The sequence below is a fragment of the Protopterus annectens genome, chromosome 1.part1 (assembly GCF_019279795.1).
Source record: "Protopterus annectens isolate FY-2018-M chromosome 1.part1, PAN1.0, whole genome shotgun sequence".
In the NCBI taxonomy this organism is placed as follows: Eukaryota; Metazoa; Chordata; order Ceratodontiformes; family Protopteridae; genus Protopterus; species Protopterus annectens.
Window position 1 is genome coordinate 799,013,568 of NC_056726.1, and position 25,176 is coordinate 799,038,743.

The 25,176-nt window shown below is 40.3% G+C and overlaps 1 protein-coding gene across 2 annotated transcripts in view; it reads left to right on the forward strand.

The window, feature by feature from the left end:
• The window catches only part of MYO5B (myosin VB), a 3,346,216-nt gene that overhangs the window by 2,912,170 nt on the left and 408,870 nt on the right, over nt 1-25,176 (forward strand). For both annotated transcript variants that reach the window (XM_044078265.1, XM_044078275.1), the window contains exon 26: nt 4,063-4,197. In XM_044078265.1, the coding sequence (XP_043934200.1) occupies nt 4,063-4,197 (135 nt within the window). The remainder of the gene's footprint in view (nt 1-4,062; nt 4,198-25,176) is intronic.

Consider the following 25,176-nt stretch of genomic DNA (forward strand, 5'->3'; position numbering starts at 1 on the left):
AACCTACTGCTGTTGATAATTTTTTTACAGGCAAATAGTATGCATCTATTACATTTGATGGAAACGTTGCGTATGTGAGAATTTAGGAGGATTTTTAATAAGACTTCTGATAGCAGATTAATAGAGAGTGAATTTAAGAAAGTGGAACAGAGATTATTGGAAAGAGGTTACTCTTTGGATAGCTTGAAAATAGCAGAGGATAATCTGTTGGGTGTAGGTATCATTAAAGGGTGTGGTTTTCCTTAGATAAATTATTTTAGTCAGACTGTAATGAAGGAAAGGGAGGGAAAGGAGATATTTTTTGTAACCAAATTTTCTCCTTTCTCCCATATTATGAGGCGATTGGTGAATGATGTATGGTCAGTTGTTTGTGATGATGAACAGTTGAAAGAGTTATTTCCAGCTGAAGCTACGTTTTCTTTTGGTAGATATTTGAATTTGAAGGAATTATTTAATTGTAAGAAGGTAATAAGGAATAGAGCAGTTGTGGGGTCCTTCCCTTGTGGTAGATGTAAGGTATGTTCTAGGATTAAGAACATTTCAGGTAGTAAAATTAATGGGAAATTGTTTTGTTCTTTAGAGAGATTTTCATGCACTTCTTGTGGGGTGGTTTATATTACAGGGTGTGGGTGCACTCCTGTGAGATGGTATATAGGGCAAGCTAAGCGTTTGGTGAAGGTGAGAATCCTTGAACATTTGGGTAACATTAGGAACAGGAATTTAGATAGTCCTGTAGCGGAACATTTTATTAGTGCTCATGGGGGTTCTGATTCCAGTCTTTTCTTCAGTATTTTGGCCAGACCATTCCTTGCTAGGGGCGGGGATATTTTGGATAGTCTTTTAAAGATGGAATGTAGCTTTATTCTGAATTATAACACTTTGAAACCTAAGGCTATGAACCTAGATGTTAATTTAAATGTTTAAAATGCCATTTATTACTAAGAATTATCTAATGGTGTTTTGATGTTGTAATGTTGTGGGTTTTTATGAGGGAATGGTGACTTAAATAAGTGTTAATTGAGTTATTGAGTGGGTGTATTTCATTGGAGTAGCTTTGTAATATAATGGGGCATGTTGATGGCTTGTATTATTCCTTGAAGGCTGTATGCCGAGGTAACAGAAGCACCAGTAAACGGATTTTGTTCCCAGTTGCTGCCTCCTTGGTGAATTTTGGCAGGACACAGGAGAACACAATTAACAAGCTATGGATGAATAAAGACTGCACCAATAATAACAGGGGTAACTGACAGAACAGGGTACTGATGACATGTCACTACTGACACTGTACAGTACTCAGGCCATACCTAAAGGAAGATAGTAGGATGTAAAACTGATCATGAAGATTCAGTGATTGGTAAATCAAACAGTAGGATCTAGTAGGGTGTGGAGTTTAGAGAATCACAACCCTAAATATCCATCAGCTGGAAGACAGAATAGGTAGAGGTGGCATGATCTTGGACTGTACTTAGAAGGTTGATTTATGGATGACATTCAAAATGGACATGGCATAGTGGAGGTTGAGATAGTAGTGACTAGTTTTAAGTGTGATGAGAGGGGAAACTACATGCTGTTATAATGATGAGAAGCTACAGAGGCCTGTCATCATGAGTGGTGGAATGTCATTCTTGGGAGTTTGGGTATCATGAATAGGACAGATGGAGTTTGAGATCTGGAATATAGTAGCTATGCAGGAGATAACCCAGTAGTCAGATATTTGATACATATGGTAGCATTCTTTTAACTTTTCATATTTGTTTATATGAAAACAAACTAATACATTCATATGTATGTGTCTGTCTGTCTGCATGTCAGTCTATATGCTTGGAGCCTGTAGTCATCGGTGATGATATGCAATGATATTCATTATCTTAAATTGAGGAATAGTAATCATTTGTGCACATGTATTATATGTATTCATGACTATTAGTTTTGATTGTTAAGATAACAGTATATATGAAGAATGATCAGTCATCTATGCTGGTGGTATGATAGAATAACTTATGACATTGCAGCCAGGTTTTTTTATGGGTCCATAATATGTACTATTGACTACCACATCTTCTGTGCTAGAGTAAAAGCATATAGAGTTTGTATAGAAAGACCTACAGGGTCAGCATTTATGAGTGAAAAGTTTGAGATTTTTTTTTTTTTGCATACTTATCCTTCTGTAGCTTATCGTTCCTCTGTGCAGTAATTCAGGTTGACCCTCCTGTTGCTTGTATCCATACACTTTTGACCTAAGTTAGCATAGGGGCTGACATCATGCGTACTCACATACATTGTAGGCTTTTAACAGAGGTCAGTCTTGTGCAGTGTTTCTCCACTCTTTCATCTTAAGATAGGAATGTAGTGTAGAAGATACAATATAAGCAGAAAAGAGAAAGCACAGGACAAGAGGCAAAAGGAAAGAATGGGGGAATAGGAAGGGAGAGAAAACATTGATATGTCAAATATAGGTGCATTGTAGACTAGCAGTCATCTTTGCTTAATTGCAGTAGTATATATTTAGAGCTTACAGACGTGTGTTAATACACTACTCTGCACCTTATGATTTATTACAGATTAGAAACTGTGTGCACTTTTCTTTCCATATGTAGCATAGCATGCACTATAGATTAGCTGTCATCTGAGCTGGTGTTCCAGATAAAGTCTGGAGACTAGCATTTATCTATATTGATTTCCAGAACTAGCAGAGTCCTTTATTGCTGATACCACAGTATGTCAGAATTCTGCAGTCATCTTTGCTTGTTTACTATATTTGAAATTAGGGGCCTGCAGTCTGTGCGATGTGAGTGTAATACATGTTAAATATTTTCATTCCGTTTATTTATTTGCAGTTTGTTTGCCAGGATAGTCCATTGGGCCACAAGGAACCCATTTTCAATGGACTCCTGGGGAGAAAAGCTCCAGAAATGCAAATAATAACAAGATACCAGAATGCAAAAATTTAAAATCTGAGTCAGTTAAAAAAAGTGCAAGATTTCAAAATCTGTGCCAGCTAAAGAAAAGTACAAGGTTACAGAATAAAAACAAATGCTGACATTTGGAAGAAGTACAGTAATACAATGTGGGTTAGACTATTTAAATCATAGTATAGTATTTAATTCTTGCCAGTTCTTACTTAAAGAGAGGTAGAGCTAACTATTGTGAAATTAATCAATGAATAGGCCAGTAGATTTATGTATACCTCTTAACTGCTATGATTTATGCCTTCAGAGTTATCCTTGCTCCTCTTTAATTTAGGAATTTCCTCCTAAAGTCAGAGCTGGTCATGGAGCATATCATATTAAATAAATAAAGTAAACCTGTACAAAGATTTCCTATCACTTGCTATCTAGTGGCTAGTAAAGGAAGAACTTCTGTTGTGAAAAAGTAAGAAAGCACCACTCTTTCTGACCCTCTGTTGTGATATTTAGGGGTGAGTGCTTTGATTTTTAATGCTCATTGGTTGAGAGGTATGTACATCTATAAGCTAGACCACTGTAGAACAAAAGGAAAGGGTTGATAGTGCTATGATTTATATAGCTCAGAGGTTGACAGGCATAGATTTAGGTCTGTATGTCAGACCACTGTAGAGCAAAAGGGTTGACAGAGCACATATGACTGTCCAAAACATAGTAGGAGAGCTTTTTACTGCTTTCTATGGCCTCACACATAGGGAGATGTGCTGTCTGCACTAATGTACTGAATATAATCACTGTCAGAGTCGCAGCATCTTGGGTAAAAGGAGATGCTGTAACCAGTCTTATTTTTCACATTCATATTAGTACATGTTTTGCACCAGTAGGATTCAAGCACATAAATTACTGTTGAGTTTGGTGGGGGTGGGGGTGAAGGGCGATGACAACCTGACATGCAGAAGTACAGACTAGCTCGAGTATCTATGGAAAATTTGTTGAGTATCACATGTACAGTTGCAACCTTTCCTTTTAACTAAAGTTGACAGTAAATAGTTTTAGTTCTATTCAAAAAAATCTGATGCATATACCAGTGCTTGTCCTTAGAGAAGAAATGTCTTTTAAGATGACTACAGAAATAACATGATTGCATTTTTTGTTGTAGGAAATGGGTGTGGAAAAGGCAGCAATGGACATGACTATCTTTCTGAAACTGCAAAAGAGAGTAAGAGAGCTAGAGCAGGAACGGAAGAAATTACAGACTCAACTGGAGAAGAAGGAAGAACAGAAAAAAACCCAGGTAATGTAAGATTTATAGTCAGTAACATAGCCTAATGGTCTGGGGCCTGCATAAGTATCAACAACCTCTCTTCCCATAAAGATCCCTAGAGCCATCCACTTCCCAGTAATACAGCACTCCAGCTACAGTGGCAGACCAAAAGGTTCTTGGTTTTATTTCCACTACAGATGACTGGATAGCTGACACTGCAATCCAACATTATGAGGGGTGCTGCACTTCTGAATATGTTATCCTTCAGATGAGATGTTAAAATGAGATCACATCTGCTTGAGTTTATGACAGCTCAGATGTATGTAAAAGATCCCATGGCAGCTGCTCTATTCATAGGCTGGTACTAGGCTATCGGCCCTAGGGCCTATATAAGCCTAGCCATAACAATTCCCTGGATATTTCTTCCCACAATATTTACTTCTCTGGACCCCTGTCTAGCAGGGCAACTGACATGATACCCGGGGTGAATTTCCTATCTCCCATCCAATCTTCAAGGTTCCTTTTGAAGAGGGCCAATGAGGCGATCTGCTTGACATTATGGGCAGTCTATTCCAAAGTATGGGGAATCTCTGGGTCAGGAACTATTCAGTATGTATCACGAATGTAAAATATCTCACTGCACCTATCAAAAATGGTATGGGAAGTTTCCAATGCCCTGGCTAAATTTTCCCCAGTGGCATATATACCACTTTGGGTGTCCCCTGAAAGGATACCACTAGCCTAGTAGGACTAAGGATTCCTGTTAGATGTCTATAAAATGCAAGAGTATCATATTGAACTGTAGTACATCTACAACATGGTTAGTGGAACCAGACCACTGATCTCAGAGTTTGTACTCTTAACTTCGGGATTTGTGTGTGGTATTTGTGTCCTTTTTGTACCAGTGTATTTTTAAATAATGGATACATTGTGATCCTATTTGTTCAGGTAATCTTAAATTGATATTAAGCTTTTACACACTGTATACGTTTACAATAGCAGATCCAGGAATTTGCAGAAGGGAGAGCACAATCTGGAAAGTACACCAATTTCTGGTAGGGGTGAGGAGGAACACCGGGTGTGGAAAGATCCTTACGATGCTCTGACAGCACATATGATAAGACAGCAATATATATTCTGTTGCATATCGTTGTGGTACAGCTGTAGTAGTGGAGGTTGGTGATTCCTGCCCAGCACACAGCACATTTACAGACAGTACCAGCTGTTTCAAGGCATACATACCCAGGTGAGACTTGGTTACCCATGGCAACACACAGTCCCCTCCCATACTGACATAGTTTGCATATGCATTATGATAGCCTAGCAAAAATTCCCAGTGAAGTGATATCACCTCAGCAAGTACCATGGCAAATGCAAGCAACTTTTTAAGTAAGTAAGAACTTCTGCAAAGACAGTGAATAACTAAAAAAAACAGCCACTTAAAGAACTGCATGTTATGAAAAAATTCCCAAAAAGCAATTACTCAGTTCAGTTATATGCTATTATAAAAACAAATGCAATCACTGTAAACTATCTCAGAAAAATGAAACCCATTATCTACTTTAAAAATCATGCAGTAACAAAGATAAACCAGAAGCACATACTTTACAGTCAGTCAGTAAAGATTTCATTTAATTTATGCAAAAAATAACAATGTTTCCACTATCAGGGGGACAAAACTGAAATCTCCAAACTGTATTTGACAAAAAAAGGCAGAAGAAACAGCCAAAGAAAACACTTTTTTATGTGTTTTTACAGGAGGCAAGCCACCCTGCACCCCCTGATGTTGGACGGGGGGCAAGACCTCCATACCCCAAACATATATACCAAATTCATGGTCACACCATCTCAAAAAGGTCATCACTGCAGGCAGAACTCTGTGACAGTGATTTCCTGTGGAGGAACTCCGATTGTCTGCAGGTTGAACCTTGGGCAACTGAGTCTCAAGAGTTCAGTCTTCACCTACCTGTAGATTACTCAGTAACAGCACAAAAAGCTTTCCTCAGCAGAACACAAAAATGTCTTTTAACGATTCCCAGCCAATCTTTTTATCTACAAACAGCCCCCATATCCATTGCCTACCTTAAGTATCTGGTTTGACCCTTCCAGGATAAAAATAATTATTGCATTAATGTACATTTTGTTTCACAAAAACAGTAATCACTGCTTGTCTCCCATCTTGCTTCACCCAAATATATCTCAGTCCTGCAAAGTAACAATTACAACATCAAACAGCAAGGACCAGTCATTTAATCCACAGACAGTCACCATACCCATTACCTACCCACAGTGTCTGGTTACAGTAATGTGTTTTTCACATAAAGAGTAGTGGCAGCTTGTACTCCAGCTTGCTTTGTCCAAATACACTTTACTCCTTCAAAGCCAGAATTAAAACAACAAAACAAAATGGGCAATCATTTCATCTACAAACCAACTCCATACCCATATCCTACCTAAAGTATCTACTTTGACCCTGATGGAGTTGGTTTCATTAATGTATTTTTGTTGCAAACAAACAGTAGAGGCAACTTGTATTCCAGTTTGCTTCACCTAAATAGACATTAGTCCTCCAAAGTAAGAATAGGAACAGTAACAGCAGGGCTGGTCGTTTCATCCAAAGAAAGCTCCTAAATCCATTGTCTACCCATGATGTCTGGTTTGATCCTGCAGAATAAACTACAACAAAAATATGGTTGCATTAATGTATTTTTGTCTCATAACTAGTATTCCATCTTGCTTTACTCAAATGCACATTAGCTCTGCAACATAGTAATTACAAGAGCAAGTGACAGGGCCAATTTTCCATCTACAGATAGTCCCCATACCCATTACTATCCACAGTATCTGGATTTACTCTGCCAGGTTAAAACAAAAAGTAAATAATGGTTACACTAATGTGTTTTTTTTTCACATGAACAGTAATCACAGCTTGAATTCAGTCTTACTTCATCCAAGTGTACATTAGCTCAGTAAAGGCAGAATTGCAACATTCCCTATACCCACAGCCAACCTAAATAATCTATCAAGACAGGAATAAATAATAACAATAATGATTACATGAATGTAGTTTTGCTGCACAAGATCAGTAGTTAAAGTGTGTATTCCAACTTGCTTCAACCAGCTGTACATTAGTCCTGTAACAGCAACATTATAACATCAAATAACACAGCAGGACCAGTCATTTCATCTACAAATAGCCCTATACCCTTTGCTACCCGTAGAATCTGGTTTGACCCTGTCAGGAATAAAAAAAACTTACCTGCTACTATCCAGAGAAATTCCAGCAGCAACTTTTTCTGTACAAGATAAAAAAAAACACACACACATTCAATATTTGTATGCTGAAGTTTGTCATAGAAATAACTGCATCTAGGAACTGGTAGCAGAAAACTAGTTCCTAAGTCTTTATCATGCTGATTTATTTGAGCTGGAAGGTTGAGCAATGGGTTGAGCTGCTCCTGTTAATAAGGAGGGAGTATTTCCATGACAAGCAGCTGCAGAAAAAGTAAATAAATGTACTGAAATCATTTAGCAATAAGCGCAATCAAACTTGTAAATAACCACGGGAATAGTGATACTGCATTTGTAAGTATAGCAAGCGAAAACGTTGTGCAAAGTGGAACTTCAAGATACAGTAACATTTTTTTACATAATATGAGGGACTGGATTAATACATGCAAAGAGTGCATAATGTTCTGTAGCCTGTAGTTGTCCTTCAAGTGCCTTGTGCTCTTTTTTCTTCACCTGTTATTCAGACAAGCTTCTCTCTGTCTTCTTCTGTAGTACTTTCACAGTCGGGTTGAGAGACACAGTTAGTAGAGACACTCAGGTTCATAGGGTTATCAAGCCACCTGACTGGATCTTCTAATTGAGTGTCCCATCAGGACTTGTGAAACAAAACGGAAAAATATATACTTAAACGAAAAAAAAACCCTTTGTGGGTTGAAATCAGAAAATATGTCAGCAAGTGAGGTACATTCTCAAATGTGTACCGTTTTTGCTGTATATTTTCTGATTTCAACTGAAACAGTTAAAAAGTCTTTTTTTTCTCTGCCCCTGGGTGTGTGGCACCTTATTTAAAAAAAAAAACAAAAAAAAAACAAAGGGGGAAGGTGCTCATGCCTGCGCCAAGGCCTATATCCACCACTGCTCAGTACCTCCTTTCTTTCCAGTCATTTTAGTAATAATTTAATCTTATCATCCCATCTTTACATTAAAGGTTCATAGGTTCATAGGTTCATACTAGGCTATCTGCCCGAGGGCATTTACAAGCCTAGCCCATCGTTTTGTGGCTTACGCCACCCCTTTAGTATGGGGAACTATACCGATTATTTTGCTGTGCCTCTGTCGAGCAGTGACACTGAGGTAATCCCTGGGGTATATCTGCGATCTCCCATCCATTGGTCGAGGTTTCTCTTGAACAAGGCCAGCGAGGTGCTCTGCCTCACATGTACCGGGATTTTGTTCCACAGCATAGGGAGTCTTTGGGTGATGAATCTATCCCTCCAGCACGTCCTATTAATAGCCATGTCGAGGTTTAAGTCTCCTGCCCTTGTGGCTCTGATGGATCTAGATTTTTTGAGGTGAAGCATATTCATCAAATCTGGGTTTGACATGGCCTTGTATGTTAGGCAAAGGTCACCTCTGAGCAAGCGGTAAGCGACTGAATAGAGCTGGAGTTCTTTCAGTCGGGCAGCATAGGACAGATGTTTGAGACCCTTTATCCTTTTGGTGAGGAACTTTTGTGGCCTCTCCAGCTGCTGCAAGTGTCGGGTCAGATACATTCGAATGGGGCATTGTACTCAATCATTGGTCTGATGAGTGATGAGTAAAGGGAGACTATGACCTCCCTTGATCTAGATGAGAATCCCTTCATGATAAGGTGGGCAATGTAGAAGGTCTTCCTAACTACTTTAGCTACATGGGTGTTGAATGACAGACTACTATCAACCTGGGTCCCCAGGTCCCTGATAACTTCTTCTGTGCTCAGTGGATTGCCACCTATTTGGTAGCTAGGGGTAACCTTGTTTTTCCCGAAGGGTATGACTATGCATTTTTGGCATTTAACTTTAGGCCGTGGCTCTGGCACCAGTTATCCGTTTCTGTGAGACCCTTCTGAAGGATATCTGTGTCAGATGTGTTTTCTACTATGGCGCCCAGTTTGCAGTCATCTGCAAACTTTGTCAGCCATAACCCTCCTGTGTTTGCTTGTACTTCGAAAAGTAGATGCCAAACAAGAGTGGGCCCAGGACTGAGCCCTGTGGGACACCACTTGTGACAGGCTTTGAGTCTGACATGGCGCCAGCAACTCTGACCCTGTGGGTTCTGTCACTCAGCCAGTTTGCAACCCATCTTGTGATGTATGGGTTAACATTTAAGCTGATGAGTTTTTCAATGATACCCGAGTGGGGTATTGTATCGAAGGCCTTAGCCAGATCGAGGTAGGCTGTATGGACTGCCTTTCCCTCATCAATGGCTTTGGTGACTGTTTGAAAAAGTCAACCAAGTTTAAAAGGCATGATCTGCCTTTGACAAAGCCAAACTGGGTTGGATCCAAAGTCTGCAAATTCCCTATGTCTTTATTTATGAGTTCCATTATGATCCTCTCCATGGCTTTGCAGATAAGGCTTGTCAAGCTAATGGGCGGTAATTTCCAGGGTCGGTGGAGGCACCGCCTTTGTGAAGTGGGACCACAGTTGCAGTGCGCCACTCCTGGGTGCGTATCCAGAGGTAAGACTTTGATTAAACAGCTGTCCTAGCTGTGGGTTTAATTCCTCATTGAGTTCGTGGAGCACACAGCCGGGGACACCATCAGGTCCCATGGATGCTGTGTTTTTGCTTTGGAGAGAGCAGTTCTCACTTGGGCTGGAGATGTTTGGGGGCTGCAATCGTTTGGTATAGATATCTCTCCTTTTGAGGGGAGGGGAGAAGTTTGCACTGAACCTGTCAGCCAGTATGTTGGCAATGTCTGTAGGATCAGTAATCTTCACATCATTTTGAACTAGTTCTGAGCATATCTGGGAGTTTCCTCCTAGGTTTCTAACATAGCTAAAGAAGGCCTTATGATTGTCTTTTGAGTCTTTAGCTATTTTTCTCTCGAAATTTGCTTTGGATGATTTTATGAGAGCTCTTAGTTTTTACTTATAGTGATCAAGGGTGTCTTACCTTTTAAGGATTTTGCTCTATCTTGTAGTAGCTTCCTCCTTTTGTTGTAGAGTTTGTTTATGGCTGGGGTCCACCAGACTGGACGCTTGCCTTTGGTACAAAGAGTCTTTGTTTTGCTTGGGATTGCCTTATCCATGCAGTCCTGCAGGTGCTGGTAGAAGGCATTTGTAAGTGATTCAGCGGCTTGAGTACTGTTTTCCGCCGGCTCGGGGGCCTTAAAGGAGACCACACTAGTCTTTAGAAGTGTGAAGTCGGCTTTTGAGAAGTTCTTTACTGTGGTCTTTTTATTTCAGGTGGGGGTGGGATGAGGACCTCCAGCGAGATTAGTTTGTGATCTGATCTCACCAGTGAGGGGTATACTTCCGGTGTTGAACATTGTGCTCCCATGTTCGTGATGATGAGATCAAGTATGTTATCTCCTCTTGTGGGATGGTGACTAGTTGTTCCATGGCATTTGAGTTTATGAATTCCAGGAACTTTTGGGCTAGGGTGTTTGGGCTTGAGTAGTGTTCCCAGTCTATATTAGGGTAATTGAAGTCACCTAGTATGATGGTGTTTGGTGATACATTTATCCCCTCTAGTGTTTTCAGGAAGGCCATGTGAGGTTCCTGAGTTTGTGAGGGTGGCCTGTAACATGCTACAATTTGCAGAGCAGTCTTGCCTATGGTTAATTGCACCTGGATGGTCTCCGATGCATCGTGCGTTGCCACCAGTCTTGTGGTGTGGGTGTCCTTGATGAATATGGATACCCCCCCCTCCTTTCTTGGTATTGTCCGGATTTTGGGGCCGGAACGCATGATATGAGGTAAAACCTGATAGCGCTGGGGTGCTCTCAGGAGCCTTGAACCAGGTTTCTGTCACAGCACAGACATCGATGTTCTCCATACTGAGAAGGGCCTCGAGTGCGTGCATTTTGAGATTTAGACTTCTGGCATTGAGCAGCATTACCCTTAGTTTTTTGTTGCTTTTTTGTGTTCTAGGGTGGTAGGTTTAGAATTTGAGCCTTGCCTAAAAAGGCACTATGGGGGTGGCAAGAGCCTTTGCCAATATCCGGAATCCCAGGGTGACAGGTGCAAGCCGTCCCTTGCGAGCAGCGTGGCTTGTCCAGCATGTCATCCCAGGCAGACAGATACTGGATCCCCTTTGAATGACACCAGTGTTTAAGCCAATTGTTAAAGCTGATCATCTTATCTCTGTATTGTGGCATCATTCTTGGTGAAGGTAGGATACTGCTCAAGGTCAGGGTCATACCTGCCTGGGCTACATAATCAGAGAGCTCCTCAATGTCTCTTTTCATGTAGTCCAAGGAGGTACGTCTCAGGTCGTTTACACCAGCGTGGACAATGACTGAGTCATATTTGTACCTGCTGTTGAGAGACCTGAGTGCTTGCGTTATGTGGCGGATTCTAGCGCCCGACAGGCAGCTTACTGTGACCTTCTCCTTACTCAGTCTGGTGAGCGGGACGTCAGTGTGTCTGACTATGGAGTCACCAATGACTAGTGTGTCTGGCATTGTGTTTGGCCTTAAGGGCTGTGACTGTTTGATACTCTGACTGTGAGGTCTATGTGTTGCAGGTGTTGTGTTCTGAGGTGGTGGTTGTTTGGGTGTCTGCTTTGGTGGCCTCTGCTGTTTTGGTAGATTTTTGATCAGAGCCTCCGAGTATGTCTTTGTGTGTTTATGTGTATGATTTGAGGTTGTAATGGTACTATGTGAGACTGGGTCTATAGTGTGTGTGGTAACCTTCTCCTCCTGACTGGTCTTGCCAGTCCTATGTTGAGAGAGCTCAGCCTCCAGTTTGGCCGTATAGTTGCATCTCTCGCATGTATTTGGGTTTTGTGGGAGGAGGAGAGGGTTGTCTGTGTACATGAGGCAATTGTAACATTGCCTCAATATTCCCAGGTTCACCAGCTGAGCAGGAGAGGACACTAGCAACTGATCCCTCGACATGCTAGAAGGATAGACAAGAAACTTTAAAAAAGATTCAGGGGGACGTGGGTGACCGAGAAATGGGGGGTTACCTTTTTGGGGTACTATCTATGACAAGAGTGCCGTATCAAGGTAATAAGTACTGTAGGAGCAAGTGCTAGGTTTAACAGATAGAGAATAGTCTACTTGGAGTCAAGTAGAGATGATCTTTTTAGTTATAGGATACGCTGATTTGATCAGTAGTATAGTTCGAGGAAGGTAGTTTTAAGGGAAAATTTGAAGAGTGGACTTTAGGTAGCCCGAATAGTTTAAACCTGCTTAACCCGCAGCTCCACGCTAAATCGCGCTAAATTGTGCTAATTCGCGCCAAAGCGTGCTTTATAGCAGGGGGCTGGAAAAGACAGGAAATGACCCAAAATGGCCAATAAACTACAAGTTACTGCCTTAAACCACTCCTCTGAGGACAAACAGGCAGCTCAGTACTCCCTACTCCCACTAGTGAGTAAAGAAACTACCCCTTGACCAAACAAGGAAAATGGAGAAAACAGGAACCAAGACAAAGCCCAGGGATCAGCAAAATCTGATCACTGGAACAAGCTATTAGAAAAGTATGGAAAACAAGAGTATTTTTTTTGTTTTTTTTCAAGTTTTTTTTCAGATAGGCAGAAAATACAATAAATGCTGTGTTTTTCGACTAAATGCTATCAAAAGCTAGTACACTGTCAGTTTTATCTATTGTCAGTTTTATCTATTGACCTTCCTGCTGTGATCCACAGTTCATAATTACTGTCCACTGTTGTAATTCCCACCCACTTTTATGACACCAGGCATGGGACAAGTGATGATATCAACTTTCTGTAAGTACAGAACACCACAAAGTGGTGATTATGGTACCTCTGAATTCCTGCCCTGTCCCAATCCCTATTTTTATTCCTTCTGGAAAACGTAACCATACATCTCAACTGTCCAGATTTTTATAGAATGTTCAGATTTTTGTCACGTATTTTTGGCTTGTTCCTCCTAAAGTGTCTGTTTTTTTGGCAAATCAGTATGGATTGAAGTCACTAAATAATTATATGCATTTGAGTTTCGGACATAATATTCTTCAGAAAATGCATGCTGACACAAATCATGCTATTCAAGCAACATTCTAAGTTAATAGGAGTAATATGTAAAATATGTCCCTATTTCTGGGTTTTTGTCTCCCCCCCCCCATTATTGTAGGCTTTGTTCAGATTTCTTCTGCTAAAAGGTTGATAGATATGAACTCAGGTAGCTTCAAATGAGTTTCTTCCAAATCATGCTATTCAAGCAACTTTCTAAGTTAATAGGAGCAATATGTAAAATATGTCCATATTTCTGGGCCTTTGTCCCCCCCCCCCCCATTATTGTAGGCTTTGTTCAGATTTCTTCTGCTAAAAGGTTGATAGATATGAACTCAGGTAGCTTCAAATGAGTTTCTTCCAATCTTCGGCACATATTTTCCCTTTTATTCTAGATTAATTTTCCTGCTGTTTGTCTAGGTGTCAGTACATGTCTTACTTTCTTCTTTAATTTTACCTTGTCCCTAGTAATAAGTTACATTGTTTGTTAAAAAATAAGGATTATATTAGTCAATACTGCACAACATTAGAGTTTGATAGCTCATATAGTTCAGAAAAAGCTTGTTGATGCACACCTGCTGAACAAAATGAGTCATTATTTTTTTCTACCTTTTTCTAGTCCTTCCTAATATCATATCAGTTTGTAGGTAGAAGGAAGTAAGTAAACCAGTTAGGGGAGCCATGGGTGCAAAATGTGGTTGTGCCCCATGTTTGCCAATATTGTCATGTTGAAATGGCAACATGACTTTGTTCTCAACTCAGAATTTGTTAACAGTTGGTTAGGATATCTTAGATTTTTAGATGGCATATTTATTTTGTGGAGAGACTGAAGCGTTAGAGCCAATGAATTTTTTTAACTATATTAATACCGCCAGAGATGTAAACAATATCCTCTAAAATTTGTAGGAAACATATTTTCTACTTATTTGTACTTTAGTAGCTGCCATTCAATGGGGCAGAAGAATAACTTGGTAAAAGGTCAGTTAGTGCAGCTGTCTAGAATTACATCAAATGACAACACATTTAAAACAGAAAAAGTTCTGTGTGACTATGTTTTTACAAAGTGGTCACCTGATTCATTTGCTTTAAAAGCTTAGTGAAGAGGTTGAAAAGGGGCAGCTTGATAAATTTAAGTCCTTGTTGGAGGTAACTGTGTCACATAATCAGGACGTGGAGGACAGGAATGTATTGAACAAACCTGATTTTGAGAAGGTATTGGTACTTCAGTTTAGTAATACTTCATTAGCCCTAAAATATTATTAAAAATGATTTTTTGTTAAGGCAGATCCTATAGTATGAAAACAGTAGGAACATGTCCAGATTTTACATATAAGAGTAACAAATATCTAAAAAAAAAAAAAAGACTAGAAAATTGTGCTACTTGCCATCTTGACGTGAATAAAAACCATGTGCCGAAGAAACAGGATGTGAGAAAATGCAAAATGTGCAACCAAGGTCAACCTTTAAAGTTAGTGATACCAGCTCCTTGTGGCACTTTTGGTATTGCATATGTGGCATTATGCTAAGACTGTTGTGCTTTTTATATCAGAAAAAACAGAATGACCCTTAAGGAGGGGGTGCATGGACATATGGAGGATGCAATTTAGGCTAATACAAACAATAACTTATACAGGCATATGTTCATTTATGTGGTAAACTCAATATACAAGAATAAACATACATTTTCAGTACTGAAATGGTAATTAGATATCCCAGAGGCGGACCATAGGAAATGGATACATTGTTTCTACCAAATGGCATGATATTTATATTTGTAATGGTCTTGAATGCCTGACTAAATTGCTAGATGCTTGCCAAGCTGACATTACATAAACACAGCAGAAGAAAGTAAAAAGGGAAACTTTGTTTTTGCAGCTTGGTGGAACAGTTATTTGAAATCACTAGTCAGACTTAAGAGTCCCAACCATTATGCAAACAGGTAACAGAACATAATTAACTAAAATTAAGATTACACTCTGCAGTTAGGAACCCAAAAATGCTATCTGCAAAGCAAACATACAAGAAACAGCTATTCACAAGAGTTGACGAAAAGTTTTTACAGGTATGTGAATTCGCAAAGAAATTCTGCATATAGTTTGGTCCCGCTTTATTTAACAGCCATTTAGCAGATGGTCGACCAGTTTTGCCCAGCATTTTTAATGAATAGTTTACATATCAGATTGTACACTGACTCATGGTACATGTGATTTATCTTGCTTTGACTGCTCTGTTTTTCACAAAGAGCTCTTTGGTTCCTTGTTAGTCAGAGTTAAGAAAATTGCTAGCATGGAGCCTAATAATCTCTCTGACATCTTTATTCACTTGATTAGAGACTCCTTGATGATATTAGTTAATACTGCACTGTGGCTGGGTGCAGTCCCCAGAGAGACTGTGGCTATCCGATGTGGCAACCATTCACAAGGGAGGAAAGTCAGACTTGTCTTCTCTCCATTACTGATAAAGGCTTTGAGTGCTCTGTGATTAATCTTCTGAAACAGGACAAAGTACACCTTACTCACTGACCCAATAATAACATAAGTTCTCAGAGGATATATCTGTGCTAACTGGTTTTGCAGACTTTTTAAGCACTGGTCATGTTTTAATGGGATCTGTTACTTTATGTTGTCATAATTTACTTATATCTTGCAAAAACTTTCGACGCCTTCCGCCTAGCAGTGCCATAAACAGTATAATTGCTCTTTAATTAAAAGCCTTATGTAATAAGATACGTCAAATGCCAACAGAGCAGCAAGTCACAAATGGTTGTTTTTCTCAGTAATAGTTCAAACTGGACAAGAGTAGAAGCAAGTGTCCCACAAGGATCTGCCTTGGGACATGTGTTTGTTAATTCAGTCTTTGCCTCCTTACCAGTCACAACTAGGACAAGGATATCTGAGTACTCTGATGATGTGGAAATGGGGCAGTAGTAACCAATGACATTGACCAAACTGGTACATACCTAGAGGGTGTAAACATTTGGGTCACATAGTTTGGACACATATTCAGCAGTTCAAAATGTAGGACTGTGTCACTGGGTAGATGTAGGCGTTCCACTCTTATCAGGCTTTATAACACTGTCTTAGAAGAAACCAAGACCGTAAAGGACCTTTGTTTCCAGATCAACACTGCTTGTCTTTCAGATAAAATGCAGTCAGTTCTAGGAACTGTTGTTAAATAAAAGTGAACTGCACTTGCTTGAGCAAGTACAAAGGAATTTTTCTAAGGAAATTTCATCTTGTAAGTACAACAGATTATCCATCCAGGATATGGCACCTCCAAACCTATATAGTTTTTGTTACAGGTTCATAAGAAGAAGGCTATAGTTAACCTAAAGAAGCTTTCAGTAGTGAGGTTCTTAGAACAACTGTCAGTCAAGCATGGACATTTTTTGTTTATCATGTATTTTATTAAAAGTAGTCAAACATTTATGTAATAGTTCAAACTTTATTGAACAGACTGCCATCAAACATAAGGAGATCATCCTGAGGTCTATAAGAATAGGCTCATCGCCTTTGAGTTGGTTGCAGCTCATATGAGATGAGTCTTCTAGAGTCTGTGTTCCCAGTTGGCCAGTTAGCTTGAATATAGATTGTGATTAACCTGTACCTTATCAACGTATGTAGAAAGGCTATCTTCTGGTGCAGGTAAATGTTCTTCAGTGTTTTCATTCCCCAAAAACAAGCACAGTCACAGGGTTCTTAACTGCCACTTTCACAAGTATATGAGGTCTCTGAGTGTGCTAGAACCTCTGTGTTGTTCAAGAACTCTTGTTTGCCATTTTCAAGTTCACACACTGATGCATTAATTGAATACCTCTACAGAAGGGCCTTTATCACAGGCCACCATATGTAACAGAGGTCCCAAACACACCTCCTTTATGTCAGGAATACATTTAAGACTATCATTAATTTCACACATACATTTCATATCCAGGTGCAATACCTAGCAGCTTCACATTTATTGAAAGCCTGTTTCTTAGCCAGTAGCATTGTCTGGATTTTTGCTTTCATATCTAGAAAAAAGAAGTCAAGTATGTCAATCACCCTTTTAAGCACAAACATTTTTTGCTAGAGGTAGGGTACAGTGGTTAAGGTGTATGCCTTTCAAGCACAAGGTGCAGGGTTTGATGCTCATGACTGGCAAGAGCTTAACAGATTGAAGATGTGTATTTTGATTTTCACACTGAGCTGATCGAAGGAAGGATACTGAGGAAACTCGGAGCTATAATATATAACATTAAGTATCCTGTTTTTTGTTTATTTTGTTCTTTATTTCTTTGTTATTTATAGCACTTTGTGTACTGTGTATTTTTCTAGCTAGTTTCACTGTGTGTGAGGTATTAACTGGAAATTGTCCACTTTTATTAAGCATCTGTTGGGTTGTTTGTTTCTGATAACTTATTGCAGTTAAACTCTTTTTTCTCAAGGCTCCTTTAGCTGTTTAAAACGTTCATTTAAAGGCTCACTGTTGCTTTTCAGCTGTAAGAAACATTTCTGCAGTTGTTCTAAGTAGTGGGGATATTTGTAGCATTTCCATATTCAGGCTTGTATTTGGGCCTAGTGTTTGTGGAGGCTGTGTGTCTGAGCACATATTCAGGGACATCTTGGTTTAGCCAAAGCCATCAGGCATTTCAGTGAGAGAGAATTGTTTGAGGTCATTGGCTGACTGAGGTCACCTGGACTACAGCTTAGACTAAGCATCTCATTGGTTATTTTGAGATTTCTTTCTTAAAAGCTGTCTCAGGTTTCAACTTTCTGTTACCTAAGAAGTTCAGTTGTGAGTGTTTTGCCATTTCACACTGAGCTGATAGAAGGAAGGACACTGAGGAAACTCGTAGCTATAATATATAACATTAAGTATCCTGTTTTTTGTTTATTTTGTTCTTTATTTCTTTGTTATTTATAGCACTTTGTGTACTGCATATTTTTCTAGCTAGTTTCACTGTGTGTGAGGTATTAACTGGAAATTGACCACTTTTATTAAGCATCTGTTGGGTTGTTTGTTTCTGGTAACTTTTTGCAGTTAAACTCTTTTTTTCTAGAGGCTCCTTTAGCTGTTTAAAACTTTCATTTAAAGGCTCACTGATGCTTTTCAGCTGTGAGAAACATTTCTGCAGTTGTTCTAAGTAGTGGGGATATTTGTAGCATTTCCATATTCAGGCTTGTATTTGGGCCTAGTGTTTGTGGAGACTGTGTGTCTGAGCACATATTCAGGGACATCTTGGTTTAGCCAAAGCCATCAGGCATTTCAGTGAGAGAGAATTGTTTGAGGTCATTGGCTGACTGAGGTCACCTGGACTACAGCTTAGACTAAGCACCTCATTGGTTCTTTTGAGATTTCTTTCTTAAAAGCTGTCTCAGGTTTCAACTTTCTGTTACCTAAGAAGTTCAGTTGTGAGGTTTCTGCCATTTCACACTGAGCTGATTGAAGAAAAAAAAATATCTGCTTTTACTGTACTTGTGTTTCTTCCTACTTTATTTTGCTTTTGCATCATCTTAAAAGTACTCAATTGTATTTATTACTGCTTGGTGTAACTCATTCTAAGCCTTTTAGTTTAAGCACTTGGGCTGCAGACCAGTTGTTTTACATTAAGAAGTTTGTGGTCTGCACTGTAGTGGCAGAACAGGTAGCTTACATCCTTCTAAGTTGGGAACTGCTGATTGAGGGCTCAGTGTCTGTTATTCTAAAAGTGTATTAATTCTGGCTTAAGCACTTGGGATTCAGCCCAGTTATTTTACATTAAGAGGGTTCGTGGTCTGCACTCTTGTGGAAGGAGAGGCTGGACTCTGCCCTTCTGAGCTGGGAATTTCTGGTTAAAGGCTTATAGTGCCTGCATATTTTAACTGCTTCTTACTGAAATTGGTACATCTTGTTTGCTGTAGCATAGACTAGATCCAGGCCTGCTGAATCTAGCTTTGTTTGTATAACTTGAGCACTAATCCAGGGATTCTTTAAAGTATTCAATTGTATTTATTACTGCTTGGTAGTAACTTGATTAAAGTGTAGCTATCATTCTAAGTCTTTTGGATTAAGCACTTGGGCTTCAGACCAGTTGTTTTACATTAGGAAGGTTTGTGGCCTGCACTGTGGTGGCAGGACAGGTAGCTTACATCCTTCTAAGTTGGGAACTGCTGATTGAGGGCTCAGTGTCTGTTATTCTAAAAGTGTATTAGTTCTGGGTTAAGCACTTGGGCTTCAGGCCAGTTATGCAGCTGAATCTAGCTTTGTTTGTATGCGTGTTGTTTGTTTGCTTGTTATTTCCCTGAAAAGCTAATTCCACCTAAAATGCAGCGTTTCAGCGCTTCTGTGGATCCCTAGTGATATCTGCATTGCTTACTGCACTTATTTCCTTGTTTCACTTGAAAGAAAGTTACTGTTTGTCATTTTTGCATTTAACTTACCTGTAACACATTGCATTTAAGTTACCTGGCACTTGCTCACTAAAGCAATTATATAAGTCAGCACTAAAAAAATTAAAAGCACTACACCCTCACAAACTCCCCTTGAGTACCTTGTTCCCCACTGGCCCTTTTTTTCAATTATAAAGGAATTCCCAATACTATTCTAGCATGTTCAAAGGTCAGTTGTCAATCTCCTCTCCGGTCCAGCTGGTGAATCTGGGAATCTTGAGGCAATGTTACAACTGCCTCATGTACACAGACAACCCTCTCCTCCTCCCAACAAATTCCAACACATGTGAGAGATGCAACCATATAGCCAAACTGGAGGCGAAGCTCTCTCAACTCAGTACTGGCGTAACCAGTCAGGAGGAGAAGGAAACCACACTCACTACAATTCCAGTCTCACATAGACCTACCACGACAGCAAACCAAACACATAAGCACACAAAAACATACTCGGAGGCTCTAAATAAAAATCTGTCTAAGCAGCAGAGACCTCCAAAGCAGACACCCAAGCAACCGCTACCCCAAAACAAAACACATGCAACACATAGCTCACAAAGCCAGTGTGCCGAACAGTCACAGCCCTTAAGGCTAAACAACACACCTGATACACTTGTAATAGGTGACTCTATCATCAGGCACACTGACGTCCCGCTCACCAGGCTGAACAAGGAGAAGGTCACGGTGAGCTGCCTGTCGGGCTAGGATCCACCACATAACACAAGCACTCAGGTCACTCCAAGGCAAGTACAAATATGACTCAGTCATTGTCCATGCTGGTGTGAATGACCTGAGACATATCTCCCTGGACTACATGAAAAGAGACATAGAGGAGCTCTCTGAGCATGTAGCCCAGGCCGGTATGACCCTGACCTTGAGTAGCATCTTACCCTCACCAAGAATGATGCCACAATATGAAGACAAGGTGATCAATTTCAACAATTGGCTTAAGTATTGATGTCATTCAAAGGGGATCCAATGCCTGTCAGCCTGGGATGACATGCTCGACAAGCCACGATGCTTCGCTAGGGACGGCTTGCACCTGTCACCCCTGGGCTTTCGGATATTGGCAAAGGCTCTTGCTACCCCCATAGTGCCTTTTTTAGGCAAGGCTCAAAAGACAAACCCACCTCCATAGGTATCACAAGGGATAAGAAACTAAGAGTAATGCTGCTCAACGCCAGAAGTCTAAACCTCAAGATGCACACACTCGAAACTCTCCTTAGAGATATCTGTGCAGTAACAGAAACCTAGTTCAAGGCTCCCAAGAGCACCCCAGCACTACCAGGTTATACCTCATACCATGCTTTTTGGCCCCAAAACTTGGACCGAACCACAAAAGGAGGGGGAGTATCGATATTCGTCAAAGATACCAACACCTCCATGTTGGTAGCACAGCAGGAAGCATTAGAGACTATCCATGTGCAACTAACAGTGGGTAAAACTGCCTTCCAGTTTATAGCCTGCTACAGACCACCCTCCCAAACCCAGGAACCCCACTCGGCCTTCCTGAGAGCACTGGAAAATATGAAGGTCTCTCCAAACACCATTATATTGGGCGACTTCAACTACCCAAACATAGACTGGGAGCATTACTCTAGCTCGAACACCCTAGCCCAAAGGTTCCTAGAATTTATAAACTCAAATGCTATGGAACAACTTGTTACCACTCCCACAAGAGGGGTAAACATACTGGACCTGATCATCACCAACATGGGGACTTTATGCTCCAGACCAGAAGTGTATCCCTCACTGGTAAGGTCAGACCATAAACTAATCTCACTGGATATTCACATCCTGACCCCACCCCCTGCCCAGAAAACCACAGTGAAAAACTTCTCTAAAGCAAATTTCACACTCCTCAAAACCGAGGTGGAATCCTTCAAAGTCCCCGGGCCTGTGGAAAATACGGCCCAGACCGCAGAATCCTTTATAAACGCATTCTATGAACACCTTCAGGAATGCATGGATCATGCAATCCCAAATAAAACCAAGACCCAATCCTCCAAAGGCAGACATCCTGTCTGGTGGACCCCAGCCATAAACAAACTATACAATAGAAGGAGGAAGCTACTACATGATAGAGTAAAATCCCAAAAAGGGAAGGCATCTCTGATCAGTATTAGCAAAAAACTACGGGCACTCATAAAATTTTCTAAGGCCAGCTTCGAGAGAAAAATTGCACAGGACACTAAGGATAATCACAAGGCTTTCTTTAGTTATGTTAGGAACCTGGGTGGGAATTTCCAGATATGCTCAGAATTAGTCCAAAATGACAAAAAATACACCAAACCCACAGACATTGCCAACATCGTAGCTGACAGGTTCCGCGCAAACTTCTCCCCTCCCACCAAAGGGCAAATATCTATCCCAGCAGAGTGCTGCCCCCCTGACATCTCAGATGCTCAGGTAAGAGCCGCCCACTCCAAAGCAAAAAACACAGCATCAATGGGACCAGACGGTGTCCCTGGCTGCGTCCTACATGAACTCCAAGAAGAGCTAAACCCAAACATAAAACTACTGTTAAGTCTCAGCCTTACTACAGGATATGTACCCAAAGAATGGCATACAGCAACAGTGGTCCCTCTCCACAAAAGTGGTGCCTCAATGGATCCTGGAAACTATCGCCCCTGACTAGCTTGGTCTGCAAAGCTATGGAAAGGATCATCATGGACCTCATAAATAAAGATATTGGGGACCTACAGACACTGGATCCTACCCAGTTCGGCTTTGTTAAGGGCAGATCCTGCCTCTTAAACCTGGTCGATTTCTTTGAAACAGTCACCAAGGCCATTGACGAGGGAAAGGTGGTCCACACAGCCTACCTGGACCTCGCAAAAGCCTTTGATACAGTACCCCACTCGGGCATTATAGATAAGCTCACCAGCTTAAATATAAACCCCTGTGTCACTAGATGGGTTGCAAACTGGCTCAAGGACAGAACCCACATGGTTAGAATTGCTTGAGCCATGTCAGACTCTAAACCAGTTACAAGTGGCATCCCACAAGGCTCAGACCTGGGACCTCTCTTGTTCGGTATATATTTCTCGGAGGTACAGGCCAGCACGGAAGGACTGTGGCTGACCAAGTTCGCAGATGACTGCAAACCGGGCACCATAATCGACACAAGCATCCTCCAAAAGGGCCTCATAGAAACAGACAACTGGTGCCAGAGCCATGGCCTCAAGCTAAACGCCAAAAAGTGTATAGACATCCCCTATGGTAAAAACAAAGTGCCCACAAATTACCACATATGTGGTAATCCGTTAAGTACAGAAGAAGTAATTAGGGACCTGGGGACCCAAGTTGATAGCAATCTCTCATTTGACAACCACGTGGCCAAAGTGGTTAGAAAAACATTTTATATAACCCACCTAATCATGAAGGGATTCACATCTAGATCAGGGGAGGTCATCGTGCCTCTTTACTCATCCCTCGTCAGGCCCATAATTGAGTACAATGCCCCTTTTGGGATGTACCTTACCAGACACCTGCAGCAACTGGACAGACCTCAAAAGTACCTCACCAAGAGGATAAAAGGGCTCAAACAGATGCCATATGCTGCCTGGTTGAAGAACCTCCAGCTCTACTCAGTGGCATACCACCTGCTCAGAGGCGATCAGTGCCTGACGTATAAAGCCATGTCCAACCCGGAATTAATGGACATGCTGCACCTCAGAAAATCCAAATCCCATTGAGCTACACGCTCAAGAGCCTTGAACCTCAGCACTGAAATAAATAGGACATGCTGGAGGGACAGATTCATAACCCAGAGGCTCCCTTCACTCTGAAATAAAATCCCAGTCCAGGTTAGGCAGAGTCCCTCATTGACTCTCTTCAAGAGGAATCTTGATGAGTGGATGGGAGATCGTAGGTTTACCCCAGGTATCACTTCTGTGTCACTGTTAGACAGAGGCACAGTATACTAACCTCGAAAAAGGGCATAGCAAAATTAATTTAAAATGGGTGGCGAAAGCCAAACACATTCTGGCTAGGCTTATAAATGCCCTAGGGCAGATAGCCTAGTATGAACCTATGAACTTATCATAGTGGTAACTCTCAAAATAAAGACCATGATAGTCTTCTTTAATGGTCTCAGTTTTCATTTTTTTCATCCCTCCTTTTAAAGAATGTATAACTGTGCCTGCCAAAAACTTAAAAGAAGCACTAAATGAGGCCTTAGTTACATGATAAATTAATTTTGTTAATATCTGTAAGTTTCACACTATTGAAATATGCTCCATTATCAGATGCTAAATTTCTGGAACATATGAAGTAGTCGAATTCATAACATATATGTCCATGCATTTTGAAAGAGTACTTCTGTGAACCAGAAGCAGTTTTCTAAGAGCCGAACCGGCACAGTCCACATGCAGTATAGCGTAGAGCTTCTCATGTTATTGCTAAAGGTGTATGGATGAATTTGGTGCTAATTTACAGTATGCTTGCCATTTTTCACTCTCCCTTACTTTTTTCATATCTTCATTCATGCCAAACCATCCTACATATGATTTGCTAAAGATTTCATTCCTGAAATTCCAGGTGAAGATTGTTTTAACATTTTCAGTGTTTCAGAAAAACCTTGCAGATGGACTATAACTTTGCACCTTCCACAATACTCTGCCATCTGTGACCGGTGATGCTAACTTTCTAGAAAGGTACAATATAAACCTTGTCCCAGTTGTTAGACCATCCTTTCAAAACATATTTATGCACATTCCAATGTGAGACTGCAGTGTTTAATTCACTTAGTATAAAATTGGTGTAATGGCTGTAACAGCTAATATTTGATCAGATATGTCCAAGTGTATGGGATTTTCTGAATTGAGTAACCAACTCAGTACACCTGCATTAATGCAAGAATGTTCTAAGTCATCTGCTAGAGCATGAATAGTGTCTGCAATTCCTTTTGACGTAACCATTTCCGCTTTAAATAGTTGTGTGTTTCTAAACATCTTGTTTCACTTTATTTATTCATTACCTTCTAAGTAAACTAGGGCCGTTGCCTTACACTGTTATAAAACTAATGTTCTGTTTTGTACTTTCTAAAGTCAGTTTAATATCTATATTCCCACTATTTTATAAGCCTTCGTGTATACATTTTCAGTGTAAGATGATTAGACTACAAATGGTATAACTAGTATTCTTAAGGTTCTGTTAATTCATTATGGTTATACAACTTGCAGCATCTAATTCAGAATCAACAAGCTTGTCTTCTGAGTTAATGTCTACCAGAAATGGGTTAACTCTGCATAATTAATCTCTGCACAGTAACAGATTTTTCTCTGAATATTCTGTAGTTATTGTGTCATTTGAGAATTGTGTACTCACCTGTTCAGGCAAAAAAATAAAAACAATCACTGACCACTTTAAAGCTTTATTTCAGCTCTTTTATAGCAAATTTTATGTA